This window comes from Capsicum annuum, chromosome 10, assembly GCF_002878395.1.
Source record: "Capsicum annuum cultivar UCD-10X-F1 chromosome 10, UCD10Xv1.1, whole genome shotgun sequence".
NCBI lineage: Eukaryota > Viridiplantae > Streptophyta > Magnoliopsida > Solanales > Solanaceae > Capsicum > Capsicum annuum.
In genome coordinates this window covers 220381898-220397804 of record NC_061120.1, presented here as the reverse complement: position 1 = coordinate 220397804, position 15907 = coordinate 220381898, and the positions used below count along the sequence as shown (strand labels likewise).

General features: G+C 29.7%; 1 protein-coding gene across 1 annotated transcript; it reads left to right on the top strand.

The window, feature by feature from the left end:
• The first annotated feature begins 12382 nt into the window (after positions 1-12382).
• Positions 12383-13568, top strand: LOC107845184 (putative defensin-like protein 162). The gene is made up of 2 exons (XM_016689430.2): positions 12383-12471; positions 13266-13568. Exons 1-2 carry the CDS (start codon positions 12423-12425, stop codon positions 13439-13441), a joined length of 225 nt encoding a protein of 74 aa, XP_016544916.1. The 5' UTR covers positions 12383-12422; the 3' UTR covers positions 13442-13568.
• Positions 13569-15907: the final 2339 nt, after the last annotated feature.

The window sequence follows — 15907 nt, the reverse complement described above, 5'->3', positions numbered from 1 at the left end:
CTGTCCTTTATCAATAATACATCTAAGACTGCTAATGATACACCCTTGTGTTGGACCTTTTCCCAAGCACCATGCATAGCGATATCTTTAGTGCACCGGGCTATCCTTTTATCAATAATACATCTAAGTTGAAACCTTATGCAAGGTAAGATGCGTATGATATACCTTTGTGGTGGGTCCTTCCCCGACACTACACATATCGGTAGCTTTAGTGCACCGGACTGCCCTTTATCAATAATACATCTAAGTTGAAACCTTATGCAATACACCCTTGTGGTGCACCCTTCCCGGAACACCGTGCATAGCGATTGCTTTAGTGCACCGGGCTGCCCTTTTATCAATAATACATCTAAGTTGAAACCTTATGCAAGGTAAGATGCGTATGATATACCCTTGTAGTGGGCACTTATCCGAACACCGTTCATAGTGATAACTTTAGTGCACCGGACTGCCCTTTATCGATAATATATCTAAGTTGAAACCTTCCCCGGATTCCGCACAGAGCGGTAGCTTTAATGCACCGGGCTGTCCTTTATCAATGATACATCTAAGACTGGTAATGATACACCCTTGTGGTGGACCCTTTCCTGAACACCATGCATAATGATAGCTTTAGTGCACCCGTCTGCCCTTTATCAATAATACATCTAAGTTTCTTCCCTTCCCATCAAACTTCATATAAATCCATTAAGAGAGTAAAGCGTTTGTTTTTCATAATTCAAATTGAGAATTAAGTTTCTTCCCTTTCCATCAAACTTTGTGAGACTTTCTAATGAGTATCCCGTCTTTAAAATAATTGGACTTTAACTTTTTATGCAAAGTATGTTATAAGTATGCATTAAAGTTCACTAACTTGTTATTTAAAAAAAAAAAAAGAGGTCAAACAAATCTTCAGCTCCATAAATTTGGCATCATCTTTCACTTAAACATCTCAACTACACATTATTCATTTTAAACACTTCAACTAGTGTTCGATTGTGTCATTTTGATACTTTTTACACAATCAACAAAAAATATAGGCAAAACCCATCTTCAGGCCCCCCTTAAGTACGCACCATCTTCCTCTTAGGTACCTCAAGTGGATGTTGTTCATTTTTGGCACCTCAAGTAGCCATAAAGTGTGTCATTTTGACACCTTTTGCTGAGTTGACAAGGTGCGTGTATTACACCTCCATGAAGGCGCGTGAAAACCCCTTTTTGGCTGATGTGGCGCCCAATTTGGTCCATCAACAATATATTAACTCATTTTCATTAAGTTATATTTTTTTTTCTCATTTTTATCCATCATTTTTGTCAAACTTAAGCTTATTTAATGGTGAAAATTATTGGGAGACATTTAAAAATTAAATACACATTTAGGAGTTTGTCTTGTCAAAAATAATATATCAACTCAACGTCCATTAATTTATACTTCTTTCATATTTTTTTCCGTTATTTTTGTAAATCTTAATTTATTTAACGGTAAGAATTATTGAGAAAAATTTATATACGTATTTAAAGATTCGTGAAGATTAAATAATAAGCACCATTTTTTTAATCATTAAGGATAAAATTGTTGAAGAAAAATAAAAAATCAAACAACATTAACGAAAAACATTAAAAATCAAACAAAATCGATGAAGAAAAATTAAAACCTAAGCATGTTACCCATAATCACAAATCATGTAAAACCTACTTTATCTTAATTCAGATACCATGTTTATAATAAAATTCACTTGTAATTTATTTTAATTAAGATTAAGATACCATATATTTAAAATAAAAATCACACGTAATCAATATATATATATATATAAATATAACTTTATATATATATATATATATATATAAAGAGAATTTTGGCCAATCTTATGTGGCATGCCTTAGAAGTCTCTAAATCTATTTATCTTTTTTGTGGGTTTTTTAGCCATTTTTAAATTTAAAAAAAATTAAAAATTTACATTAAAATTATACACAACATTAAAGATAGTCATATTAAATAAATTTTAAAATCAATGCTATTAAACTTTTTCATTTATGTGCTATGATAATTTCTCCTAATATTTGAAACTTGAAGAAAATTATAATTCTATGACATTATCTGATAATAATGTTTAGGTAGAGCAGTTACAAAGAGACTGTTAAGCTTTCTTTTCGTCTCTTTTTATGTAGAAAGTTGATTCTTGTGTTTCGGAGGAGATTTTTTTGCTAAGTGATTGCTAATTGTTTATATGAATTTCCTCCTCTATTATTTTTTTATGATATCTATCACTTGTCAAACAATTGCAAGAGGTTCATTGTTAACTAATTTGTCCGCCATGAAACTCGAATTGCACAAACGGTTCAATGAAAGAAAGGCAATTAATCATCTTTTTCACGTGCTATTACTCGTGATAAGTTTAACTAAAAATAAACGTAGACCTTTTTGATTGTATACCACAAATAAATAATTAATTTTAATTATATGATTCATGTGAAAGTATTCATCATACAGCTAACCAGTTATGTAATTCAATACATATTGTTATTTGGTTGTTTTTCCCTTTTAATTCCCTTATTTAATTAACAAATTGCAAAGTTCTTTTAGTTTTATTTTTGTTTGTACGTTAGAGGACTTGCCATTGTAGTTACTTATATTTCTCACGCATTTATTTGAAAAGTAATATTGTGTCTTTGTTGTATACCATAGCTTACCTTATTTAGAGTCAATATTTTTATTTTAACATGACAACAGGTACTGGATATAATATATTTGCAACCTTCTGTGGATGGACGAAGTACTTGATCAAACAAAAGAGCTATTGATTAGATAGGAATTGAGAATTTATTTTCTGGTGAATATTTTCAAATCCTGGTGATCTTTTGATTGTTAGGACATCATGAAAACCATAAGGGAAAATTGTTCATCTGAAATTATCTTTGTATTTGTATGTACTTGTACTGTATTATAATTGAGAAATTATTTGTTAATTCATTTGAATAACAGAATTTAGAGGTATCATAATTTTAGTGAATGAATATGTATCTTTTTGTTTTGTTATTGTGGTGTTAAAATTTCAGTCTCATTCAATATTTTTATTTTTATTTCTTTAGTTATCATCCTCTATGAATTTTAAAGACTACGAGAATAAAAACTTTAAAGTACTATATTTAAGTAAATACTTAACTGGACTGCGTAAAGTGAAATATTTGATTGGGTAGTGCAAGTTGATAAAGTGTTTTTTTAATATAAACAAATCATTCTATTTGTGCACTATTTGCAGGTTTTGAAAATAATATATATATATATTCCTTGATGTAATTTCATTATTTTCTTTTTACATGTAGTTTGTTTAATGAATAAAATTTAAATGGTAAAATTAATATTTTGATCTCAATATTTTCTATTTATAACTTTAATCTGTTTAAATGTGCAAATCTCTCTGAATATATATATATATATATATATTTTCCTATATATATATATATATAGGAAGGATATGAGACTGTTGATGTGACGTGCTTCTAAAGCTACCATTCTCATTTATCTTTTTTGTGATTATTTTAACCTTTTTTATTTTAATTATTTTACTGAGCGTTAATTAAACATAATAGCCACAATTAATGGCTATTATTTGCATTAAAGTTCAAAACGTTCACTACATTATTACCATTATTTAACTTTTTCAACTATTAAAATTAGATGAATAGGTATACATACTTTTTCCTCTTTATGGTTGTTGTCCGTTTTTCATATTGCAAAGATACACTTTTATTGACCATAATTGAGTCAATCAATATTGTCCATTATGATCCTTGAATTATCATAATAATAGTGACTTAATTCTTCTTCTTATGATCATCTTTTTTTTTTCTCTCTATAATGCTCAAGCCTAATCTGTGAGAGTTGCATATTTTGTCAAAATATAGGTTAATTCTAAAATTGATATCAATTTTTACTCTTCATTTCTCAAATCTTGTGCGTAGCATTTGATTTAGTGCATCGAACTCTCTTTTTAATGTTTTGCTTACATAAATTATTGATTGTACAATACCAATCGACATTATCTTTATAGACGAGAATGTACCCTCGCGGTCACTCTTCGATCCCAATATTTAGCCAAAAAATGGCTTATAAATTTTATTAATAATTTTATAAAATTACTACGCGAAGCACGGTTAAATTTACTAGTTTCCTATAATCTTGGATTAGTGTGCGATTAATGTTACTTTTAGTTTAACTTAACAAGGATGGTACGAAAGCTTCTAGAAATTAACTTGCTAAAATCATCTTTCTCCGTCAACTACCCCAACTCCGCCGTCAAAAATCCGAACTCTGCCGACCTCCGCCATTATCGGAGACTGTACACAAATTGTAATACAAAAGAACAGCTGGGTAGTGCAATGGCTTCCTTTAAATCAAAGCTATTTTATGCATCCAATTGCTAGCTTTCCTTATCGGAGTTTACAGAGAGTTCGATTACTTTAAGTTATCTCTTTTACGGCCTGGTACGGCTTGCCGAAATACTACTCGATGTTGCTCTTCCAATGCCTGTTGCCGGTACAAAGCGGGGGCAGGGGGAGTGTTTGCAGAAGAGGGGAAGAAGATGATTGGGGTAGGGGGAGGGGGCGGGGTGTTTGCAGAAGAGAAAGGGGGAAGAAGATGATTGAGGGGTGGAGTGGGGGCGGGGTGTTTGAACAAGCTGACTGCTGGGGTGGGTGGGCTACGGGGAGTTTTTTTTTTTTTTTTATAAATTAAATATTTAAAAATTATTTGAATAAAAAATGACAAATGTCTTGTTATAATTAGTCACTTTACATGTCAGTGTTCGTGTAATACACGCATTTAATATATTTTTGCGGATTGTGTAAAAAGTGTCAAAATGACACACTTTATGACTACTTGAGCTGTCAAAAGTAAGCAACGTCCATTTGAGGTGCCAAAGTGAAAAATGATGCGTACTTAAGGGTCTGGCGATGAATTTTGCCAAAAATATAAAGAATGTGTATTACATTCGCTGATCATGTTGGATAATGACTAATTAAAAGATGACATATAGCATTGGAGTCTAGAATGATAATTAAAAAATAAATTATAAAAAAGAGTAAAAGAAAAAACTATTTTTCATCAAAAAATAAAATAAATAAAGGTATTTTCTAAACCCATCCCTCACTTCCAACCTACCCAATCCCTCCTTCCCACCACAAAGAATGTGGTGCAGTGGATGGAGTTGCTCCTCCCTTAATCAGAGATTTCCGGTTCAAGCCTTAGGTATGAAAAAATCCTTGGTAGGAAGCGTCATTCCCCGAATGGGGCTCTCTATGTAAACTAACTGTTGAGAAGAATACATTAGAAGTGAAAGTAGAGAATCAAGAACATGAGTCCATCGATTAGCGACACTGCGACACCAGCAATAGCCAACATCGTCGTGCCGCCGTCGAAAACACAAACTTCACCGACAAGGAGGTAATAGTTAACTAGATCAAGTAAGTAAGACAACATTCTGAGACTCAAAAAGTAAAGGGTGAAATCCATCTGCTCATCCAAAAGCCGTTAGTTCATGAAGGAAAAGAGTGTGATGCAGCTTAAAAAGAACATGGTTTTAAGTCCATCTCTCTTCCCATAATATGCGACATTTAAAGTAAATAAATTCCACCCAAAAAACTACCCGATGCAAATCCAAATTAGACGAACTTCAATACGGTACCAGACGCTCGATGAAAATTTAAAAAAAAAACCCTCCTTCCCCAAAATAAAATTCCCCTCATACCCATTACAATTTCCTTACCAATAATCATCATTTTTACTCATTAATCATCTTACCTCTTTTTATAAATTCGTATAATCATTGTCAAAAAAAATAAAGTATTTATTGAAAATTTCATGAAACTTAAATTTGATTTCTTCCCTTGATGAAATTCTTTTCCTTTCTTTTGTTGCCGTCAACTTTGATCAATAGGCAAGAGCTACAATTACATTGATATAGTAATATTCAGATAAAATTTTGAACAGAGAGTGAAGTTTCACATGAATTTTTTTTTTAGGTTGACGTTTGTTAAGAACTCAAAATTCATTTTTGATTTGATTTTATATAAAAAGAAAATATCACACGTTCTTAGAGAATAATTGTTATCTTATTTTTTCTAATGAGCAAGATAACAATGGTTGAAGATATTATTTGAGAAGAAAGAGAAAAGAAACATGAGGTAGAAGAATGAAATAAAAGAATTTTAAAAAAATAATAAAATTGATTTTTTAAACTTTTCACGCGTCTACTTGAATAAAATTCACACCGATTGCCAACTCAACGAAAAGTATCAAACTGACATAGTCCAACCTCATTTTAGGTACTCAAAATGTACAAGACTTACTTGAGGTGCCTTAGTGAAAAATCGTATCAACTTAAAAGATCTGTTGATGTGTTCCGCCAAAAAAAAATAGTTTCAAAAACATAAAATTTATATTCTAAAATTTACTTCGGCTTGAGTATAAAGGCTCAACTTAAACATATATTAAAGGCTAAAAAAAAATAATTTTTTTACCACTTTCTAAATAATTATATATCTTTTAAGTAGTATTACTTCGTCATAACAAAAATTTATATTTATATGATAAAGTTATAGAAGATGTTACTTTCTCCGTTTATTTTTACTTATCCACTGTACCTACTTGAATGCACTTCTCAATATCAAAGTTAAGCCCAATACACTAAACAAAGGCAATGTTATGTACTTGCATGTTTGACAAATTTTTGGGTCATAGAATACAAAATCCGATATTTATATTCTTAATCAAATATCACAAAGATCAAAATGAGAATTCATCATTAATTTAATGACCAAAATGCTATTATCCCAAGATATAACAATAATCCAATTCTTCTAAATGTCATCACAATAAATTCTCTACACTACTTTCTAAAACATTTTTTTCACAAGCCAAATTTTGCACTATGGTAATAAACCATGTAACACAATATGGAAAGTAACATGTTCATTATTTTAAAAATGACTTCTTTTTTTTTTTCAAAAAGGAAACAACACAAATTTTGCTCCATGGTAATAAACCATATAACACAGTATGGAAAGCAACATGTTCATTATTTTAAAAATGTTGCCACTTGCCAAAATTATTTTCCTTATAGCTATTTTGATTTTTAACTTCATATCATTTGCTTCAACTAAGACATTATTATTAATCGTTAATATTCAAGTATTTCATCAAAATACTTTCAAATTAGTGTTTATTAATCTTCAAGATACATTTTCTAAAAAGAATATTTTTCACTAATCAATCAATCATTAAAATGCATTATATAGAATTTTTTTTTAAAAAAAAGTATTATATACCACAGATCTCTGAGATACAATATTAGAGATAACACTTTATTCTTCTAAATATTAACTCAATTAATTTTATAAACTCAATTAATATAAATAATTATCTCTGAAATCTATATACTATATAAAGGAAGGTTATAGACAAGATGATGTGACATCTCTTTATGACCTCTATTCATATTTATCCTTTTTCTCTTTTTTTTTGAGGTTTTTGTTTTGTTTTATATCCTATTTTTATTAATATTTTTTATTATAATAACAATAAACGACTTATTATTAATACTCTCATTCATGAACTTATTTATGTGAAGTGCCGGATTTGATTTTAAATTAAATGTTCTGTTTTACATTTATAGTTTAAGAAGTAATTTTATTTCAAAACAAAAAAAAAAAATCAGAATTCGAACGTGAATTTGTTTAATTGGTAGCTCAGGAAAACTCGTGATTGTTTTGCAGATGTGAATTGCAAGCTAGAGAGAAATGATAATGGTTCCTATATAGTTAGGATATCTGCCACTCCCACCATTGTTGTGGCAGAGTTGAGAAGGCTATTGGAGCTGCTTATGAGAGGCAAGATTGTGCAACACGTGGACAGCACTCCTACGGTAGTTAAACTTTTGTTCTCTCGAGAAGGAATTAACATTATGAGGACAGTTCATGGGAGACAAGAGCCTATATTCATCTTGACAAGCATAGCTTGCATATTAAAATTTTTAGTTCTTTAGATAATGTTGATAGGGCCGAGCAGAGATTTATTGACTCCCTTCTGGCACTACATGAAAGTAAACAACTTGAGGTGCATCTTCGTGGAGGACTTTTGCCTCCTGACCTGATAAAAAGAGTCGTTATACCATTTGGACCAGATCTTAGCATGGTTAAAGAAAAGGTGTCTGGGGCAGAGTTTTCTCTGAAACAAAGCGCCATTGCATCTGTATCAATGGTACTAAAGATATGAAGCAAAACGTTGAAGACATAACCTCTGAATTTGCGCAGAGCATTTTTCCAACTCAAACGACAGGAGATGAGGCTCACTGTGTTGTTTGCTTGTGTGAACTGGATGATCTTTATAAACTTGAAGCTTGTACCCATGCATTCTGTCGCTCATGCTTGCTAAAGCAATGCGAGTCTGCGATCAAAAGTCGGGAAGGTTTCCCTATGTGTTGTTTGCGTTCTGGTTGTAGGGAACCCTTTTTACTTACTGATTTGAAGTCTCTATTGTCAATTGAGAAGTTGGAAGATTTTTTCAAGGCTTCCTTGGGAGCTTTTGTAACAGCCAATGCAGGTACTTACCGCTTTTGCCCCTCACCAGATTGTCATTCAATTTATCGCATTACAGCTTCTGCAATGCGATAAGCTGAAGGGCAGTCTGGTGAGGGGAAAAAGAGGTAAGTACTTGTATTGACTGTCACAAAAGCTCCCAAGGAAGCCCTGAAAAGTTCTTCCAACTTTTCAGTTGACAATAGAGATTTCAAATCAACAAGCAAAAAGGGTTCCCCACAACCAGAACGCAAATAGCACATGGGGAAACCTTCCCAGCTTTTGATCGCAGACTCACATTGCTCTAGCAAGCATGAGCGACAAAATGCATGGGTACAAGCTTCGAGTCTATAAGGATCCTCCAATTCACACAAGCAAACTGCACAGTGAGCCTCATCTCCAGTTGTTTTAGTTGGAAAACTGCTCTGCGCAATTTCAGAGATTATGTCCTTAACGCTTTGCTTCATATCTTTAGTACCATTGATACAGATGCAATGGCTCTTTGTGTTCAGAGAAATTTTTTTTTCCAGGAACCTTTTCTTTAAGCACACTAAGATCTGGTCCAAATGTTGTAATGACTCTTTTCATCAGGTCAGGAGGCAAAAGTCCTCCACGAAGATGCACCTCAAGTTGTTTACTTTCATGTAGTGCCATAAGGGAGTCAATAAATCTCTGTTCTGCCCTATCAACATTGTCTGAAAAATAAAAAATTCTAACATGCAAGCTATGCTTGTCAAGATGAATATAGGCTCTTATCTCCCCATAAACTGTCCTCATAATTTTAATTCCTTCTCGAAAGAATAGAAGTTTAACAACCGTCGAAGTGATGTCCACGCATTGCACAATCTTGCCTCTCATAAGTAGCTCCAATGGCCTTTTCAACTCTGCCACAACAATGGTGGAAGTGACAGATATCCTAACTATATAGGAACCATTATCATTTCTCTCTAGCTTGCAATTCACATCTGCAAAACAATCTCGAGTTTTCCTGAGCTACCAATTAAACAAATTCACGTTCGAATTCTGAATTTTTTTTGTTCTGAAATAAAAATCACTTCTTAAACTATAAATGTAAAACAAAACATTTAATTTAAAACCAAATTTGACACTTCACTTAAGCAAGAATCGAAAATACTCTATAATCAGGCCTTTTTCATCCATCTAATAATAATTTTGCATAATAAGACACCCATTTATAACAGAATCAACCAAATCAAAAGAATTATTTTTAGTAATTGTCTTTCTAATTGAAAACAGGTGTCTCATTTCTAATAAGACACCCATTTATAACAGAATCAGCCAAACCAAAAGAAATATTTACAACTTTGACATGCTTTGCAGATCAAACAAATTACCTGATGTATCAAATACAATAAAAACATGTTTTCTTGGAGAAAAATTCTACGAGCTTGCTAAATCAAGATGATTGAAATACACAGATATATACCTCAATGGTGATCCAACAATTCACATGCTCATACAAGTAAATTGATCTTTCTAAGACTGAAATGGATGTCTTCACCTCTATTCCAACTGACGGTCTTAGGTTTATAAGATTAGTTGATCTAAGTCTGATGCTCATAGGAAGATTATTGCTTTCCTCAATTGCTCCCCTGTCTTTCTTGTCCTCACCTACAAAATATTGGATAAATTTTTTGATGAACTAAGTAATTCTTTTTGGAGTTTAACTTTCTATATTTTATACATATGGGGTAATGAATCTATGGAGAAATTTACTTGTCTTAGTAGGTTATTTTCTATACCTTTCAGTTATCCGATTATTCTACAAACCTCAATGAAGGTTCAATTCAAATGCTCAGACAACAATTCACATGCTTAAATGTTAAGAAAAAAATTAACATCCTCTATTTCTCATCAAAAAGCTAACTTAGAAAGCATAATAACTAATATTAAATTTTAAATTGTAAAAAAATCAATAAAATCAACGGAGAAAACTAGGTGGAAATTTAAGAAAGAAGATGAGAAGGTGAAAGTTTTAGAGTCAGAATGTCAAAAATACTTTACTTTCCTATTTATTAATTTGTACTTTAATTGCTATTGGACTTATATCTTTTATCCAATCATATTTTGCCACCATCCTTTTTATATAAAACTTTTAATTTTTAATTAAATAGTCTACTCTTTTATTTTCAAATCCACAATTTTAAAAAATATATGAGAACTTTTACAATTTGTAGTCTAATGTAATTTATTTATATATTTGTGACTATAAATCATTTTATTAGGTATCAAATTAATATTTTAGAGTTATTGTTACTATATATATTTTTCTTTTTTTTTTAAACTATTTTTTTTAAAACAAGTTGGTGTGGTGTAGTGGTTATTACGTCAGTCTTACACACGGAAGGTCTCCAGTTCGATCCTGGGCATCAACATTATATATTTGAAGGGGAGCATTGGAGTAACTGGTAAAGTTGCTTCCACATGACCTCCTGGTCACGGATTCAAGCCTTGGAAACAGCCTCTGGCAGAAATGCAAGGTAAGGCTGTGTACGATACACCTTTGTGGTGAGGCCCTTCCCCGAATACCGTGCATAGCAATAGTTTTAGTACACCAAAATGCTCTTTTTTTAAAAACTATTTTTAAAAGAATTAATATAATACAAATACATACAACATTATATGCAAATTTTAATAATAGTGAAGACAGGTAGCACACTTGATTGTTTAAAAATATATAATTTCTCTTCAATTTTATATCAAATAATAACTATTAAATGTTTGGATGTTTGAATCTTTAAAAATAATAATTAAAATACTATTATAATAATAGTTAAATGGGACCTATATCTTTTTATTTTAGTTATTTAACCCTTTTAAAAATAATTTAATAATAATAAGTATTGAACTAATAAATATTTTATATCATATAATAGTTTATAATATAATTAGCACTTATTTAATTTAATATAATTTTAAAATCTTATATTATAATCGATATCTTATATTATTATATACAAATTTTAAAATTATCTGCGCATCGAACGAATACGTTAACTAGTAATATATTATAAGAGATATCACTTTATTTGTTCTACAATGTCTTCACCATTAATTCTTTAAACTACTATCTAACAAGAAGACAAACTATTTATGTTATATAGTTTAATTAATTACTTCTACCATGCCAAAATAATTGTAACCTTTCGCTTCTCCAAAGTCAATTCGACTAATTTTATTGGATTACGTTAATTTAAATATTCTAAAATTAAAATTTAGATATTCAAAAATTATATAAAAAGTATTATAAGTTGCAATGTTTCTCATATCATCAATATGATGAAAAAATATATCTTAAAATGTTGGTCAAAGTTCATATTGTCCGAAAATAAGGCCTATCTCATGTATATGGTATGTAAATTACACATTTAGTTACTCTCTCCATCCATCTATACTTGTATTAGATACTAAAATTAAATATTCAATAATATTTTTTTAGTATAAAAAATTAATTGATAATTTATCATATTGCATCCAATTTACCTTTGGCGTTAAATACTATTCACTATCCAATATATGTTTCAAAACATTAAATTTATTATATTCAAAGTGTAATATAGTAAAACTATTCATATTATTTATTATTTTGTAAAGTATGTCAAGTGAATATTTCAACAGTAAATATGGAAAGGGAGCAATTACTTTCCATAATCAATCAAGATTTGGAAACTAGCCATTTATGTTTTATATGGAAAGTAAATTATATATCTAGTTTACTTTCCAAAATAAATTTACAAAAATCTAAATGTGCACATTATAAAAGCCTCTTTCACCTTGCATACCAAAGCACACAAATCTAAAAAAATTCTATTTACATTTGAGTTCATCAAACTTCAATAAGTAATATGGCTAAGTTTTTGAACTCTATCATTTGTTTCTTTCTCATTCTTTCAGGTATGACCTTCTTCTTTTTATTTGTCAAATTATTTTTTCTATATATACAAAATAGTTGATTATTATAAAAATTCAAATTTAAAATTCATGGCTACATCATAATTTTGAGATTAAAAATATTAAATTTCATCACAGTATTTTGGACGAAATTTAAGATACTATCATGATGTTTCACTCTTTACTATTATGCATCAAAAGTGCTAACTTTTCAACAAATCGTCCGGAAAGTGGCTAGCACATGCAAATTTTTACTAATTATTCTTTCAATTGGTAAAGTTACTGTGATTTGATCAGAAGATCACAGGTTCAAACCTTTTAAACAGCCTTTTGCATAATGCAATGTAAGACTGCATACGATACATCCTTATGGTCAGTGGTGGAGCCAGAATTTTCACCAAGGGGTTCACAAATGAACATACGAACTAACCGAAGGGGGTTCGACATCTACTATATATACATAAAAAAAATAAGTTTAACCATATATAATATAGCATAATTTTCTGTCGAACGAGGTTTGGACAATGGTAGAGACGAGATGTTCATTAAGGGGGTTCAAAAGTGCACACACGAACTAGCCGAGGGTTCAATATATACATCAAAAATAATTTTAGCTATGTATAAATGGTGTAATTTTTCGTCAAGGAGGGTCGGATGAACCCAGTGGATATATGCTAGATCCGCCACTGGATTCGAATGAACCCCTATCCCAAGTATAGCTCCATCCCTGCTTGTGGCTGGACCCTTTCCCAAACCCTGCGCATAGCGATATTACTAATTTTACTTTTTGAATGCAGCTGCAATGACAATTACTCAAGTGAATGCTCAACAAAGATGTACTGATACTTTGACTACAAAAGATTGCACCATGGCTGAGTGTCAAAGTGAATGTTTGAAGAAACATAATGGAAATGGAGTTTGTACTGGTGGCAATGATGGGCCATTAAGTTGTGTTTGTGTTTACAATTGTTAGGTCTAATATTTCAACTCTTTCTCATAATAATAATAATAATAATAATGCCAGTTGTAATTGAATAAAAAAGTATATTATATATTGTTGTTAGCAGTATGAACCTCTTATCGATTGTCAACATATTTATTCACACCAAATATGCTCAAGTAGTGATGTTATTCACTTCTCTAAAAGTTGTTTCAACCATTATTATCTTATTTAACTTTCTATCGAGTATATATTATAATACCATCTTGTTAAATTATTTCGCTAATTATAATTGAATAAAAAAAATATATTATGTATTGTTCTTATTCGCATCAAACATGTTCAAGTAGTGCAATACATAAATGTAGAGCATTTCGTGCGATTTATTAATAAGACATGAGTATAAATAAATATTATTCATTTTTTTCTAGAATTTATATTTCTCTCATTTAACTTTATATATGGTCTCATTTATTTTGTTTTTATCCAACGTATTTATTTTTTCATCTGATGTTCTATTTCATTCTGGATTTCGATTAGTTTCGGTCATCTAGAAAAACCTACTTCAAGGAATAAAGCATTGCATAGTTAAGAGAATTTCATTTTCGATATTCAAATTTGAAATCTACGATTAAGATAGATGATTAGTTTGTCGTCGATTGCAATCATAGTTGAAATAAAAAAAAAAAAAGAAATAACTAAATGAAATCCCCAAATTAAAACTTCATTATATTAGTTCGCGTCAAACATGTAATATGTGGATTTAAAATATTTGTTTTTTTTGAATGAGCCAGGAAGACATGCTCATAAATAATATTATGATATATCTTTGACAATTAACAAAATAAACAGATAATTTTTGGATATGTGCGGAGTCCGAAAGAAGGTTAAAAATATATATACCATAACAACTATAGAAAAGCTTTTAAAAAACACTCATCATTTTTGGTATTACCAAATGACCATAAAGGTGCAGTTAAATAGATAAGATCTTTTCGTGTTTTATATAAATCTCGAAGAATAATTTTTTTTTTCTTTTCTTCTTTTGGGGGGAGGTGGGGTGAGGGCTTTGCTTTTAACGGACGAAATATAATATACAAATCTAGAATAGTTGAATTAGTAAGTTCCCAACTAAGATGGTAATAGGAGGATTATGTGGAAAGAATAATGATGAGATTAAAATAAGGCTACGACTACATTGTAAATAATATTAAATAAAAAAAACTCAATAAAATGAAAAGTAAAATAACTTTATAAATTATTTTATCTGAAATTATTATCCCTTATCTCATCAAATTAAAATTTTACTAGCATTAAGAATTTAAGATCAACTTGCACCTCGTTTGGTTATTCCGTTAAAAAAAAAAATCAGACATTTGCATTTTTTTAATCAATAATGTTAAAGATTATTTTCGTTTAATGATTGACAAAATAAAAGTCATTTCTCATTAAAGGGAGAAAAAAGGATCCAAGTTGCATATGAGTGAAAATTATTTTGCTTATTACTATTTTAATTTTTAACTTTATATTATTTACTTCAATTAAGATATTTTTATTAATCTCTAGTATTATTCAAAAATTTCATCAAAATACTCTCAAATTAACGATTTATTAATCTTCAACATATATTTTTTGAAAAATACTTTTCACCAACCAATCGAACACTAAAATACAACAACAACAAACCCAGTGTATTCCCACATAGTGAGGTCTGGGGAGGGTAAGATGTACGCAGTCTATACCTCTACCTCTAAAGAAGTAGAAAGGAAACACTAAAATACATTATTTAGAAAAATATTTCAAAAAAAAAAAAAAAAAAAAAAAAACAACTCTTACTATAACTCAATCAATTCTTCTAAACTATCAACTCAATTAATTTTCTAAACTGCTTTCCATAATTTTTCAAAAAGGGAACATTCTATCTTTATCCTACGGAAAGTATAATATAAATAATTATCTCTGAAATAATATAATATAAGAGCTATCACTTTGTTTCTTTCTAAAATTTCATCAACATAAATTCTTTAAATTACTTACTATAACTTTCTAATAAGGAAACAAACCATCTATGTTATGTTATGTATGGTAAATAAATTATATATAAATTTAATTAATTATTTTTTCCGTTCTAAATAGTTTTCAAATTTCATTTCTTAAAAGTTAATTTAACTAGTTTTTAGAGATAAATTGGACTACGTTAATTTGATATTCTAAAATTATAATTTAGATATTCAAAAATTATATAAAAAATATTATTACTTGTCATATTTCTCATATCAATATGATGAAAAATATATCTTAAAATATTGGTCAAAATTTATATTGTTTGACTTTAAAAGAAAATTTGGCAAGTATTTGAAAAATATAAATTACTTCCCAAAATAAATTTAGATTTGGAAACAAACAATTTAACTTACGTATGGTAAGTAAATTTTACATCTACTTACCATTTACTTGATCAATATACTAAGGGCCAGTTTGGCCATGCAAATTTTTTCC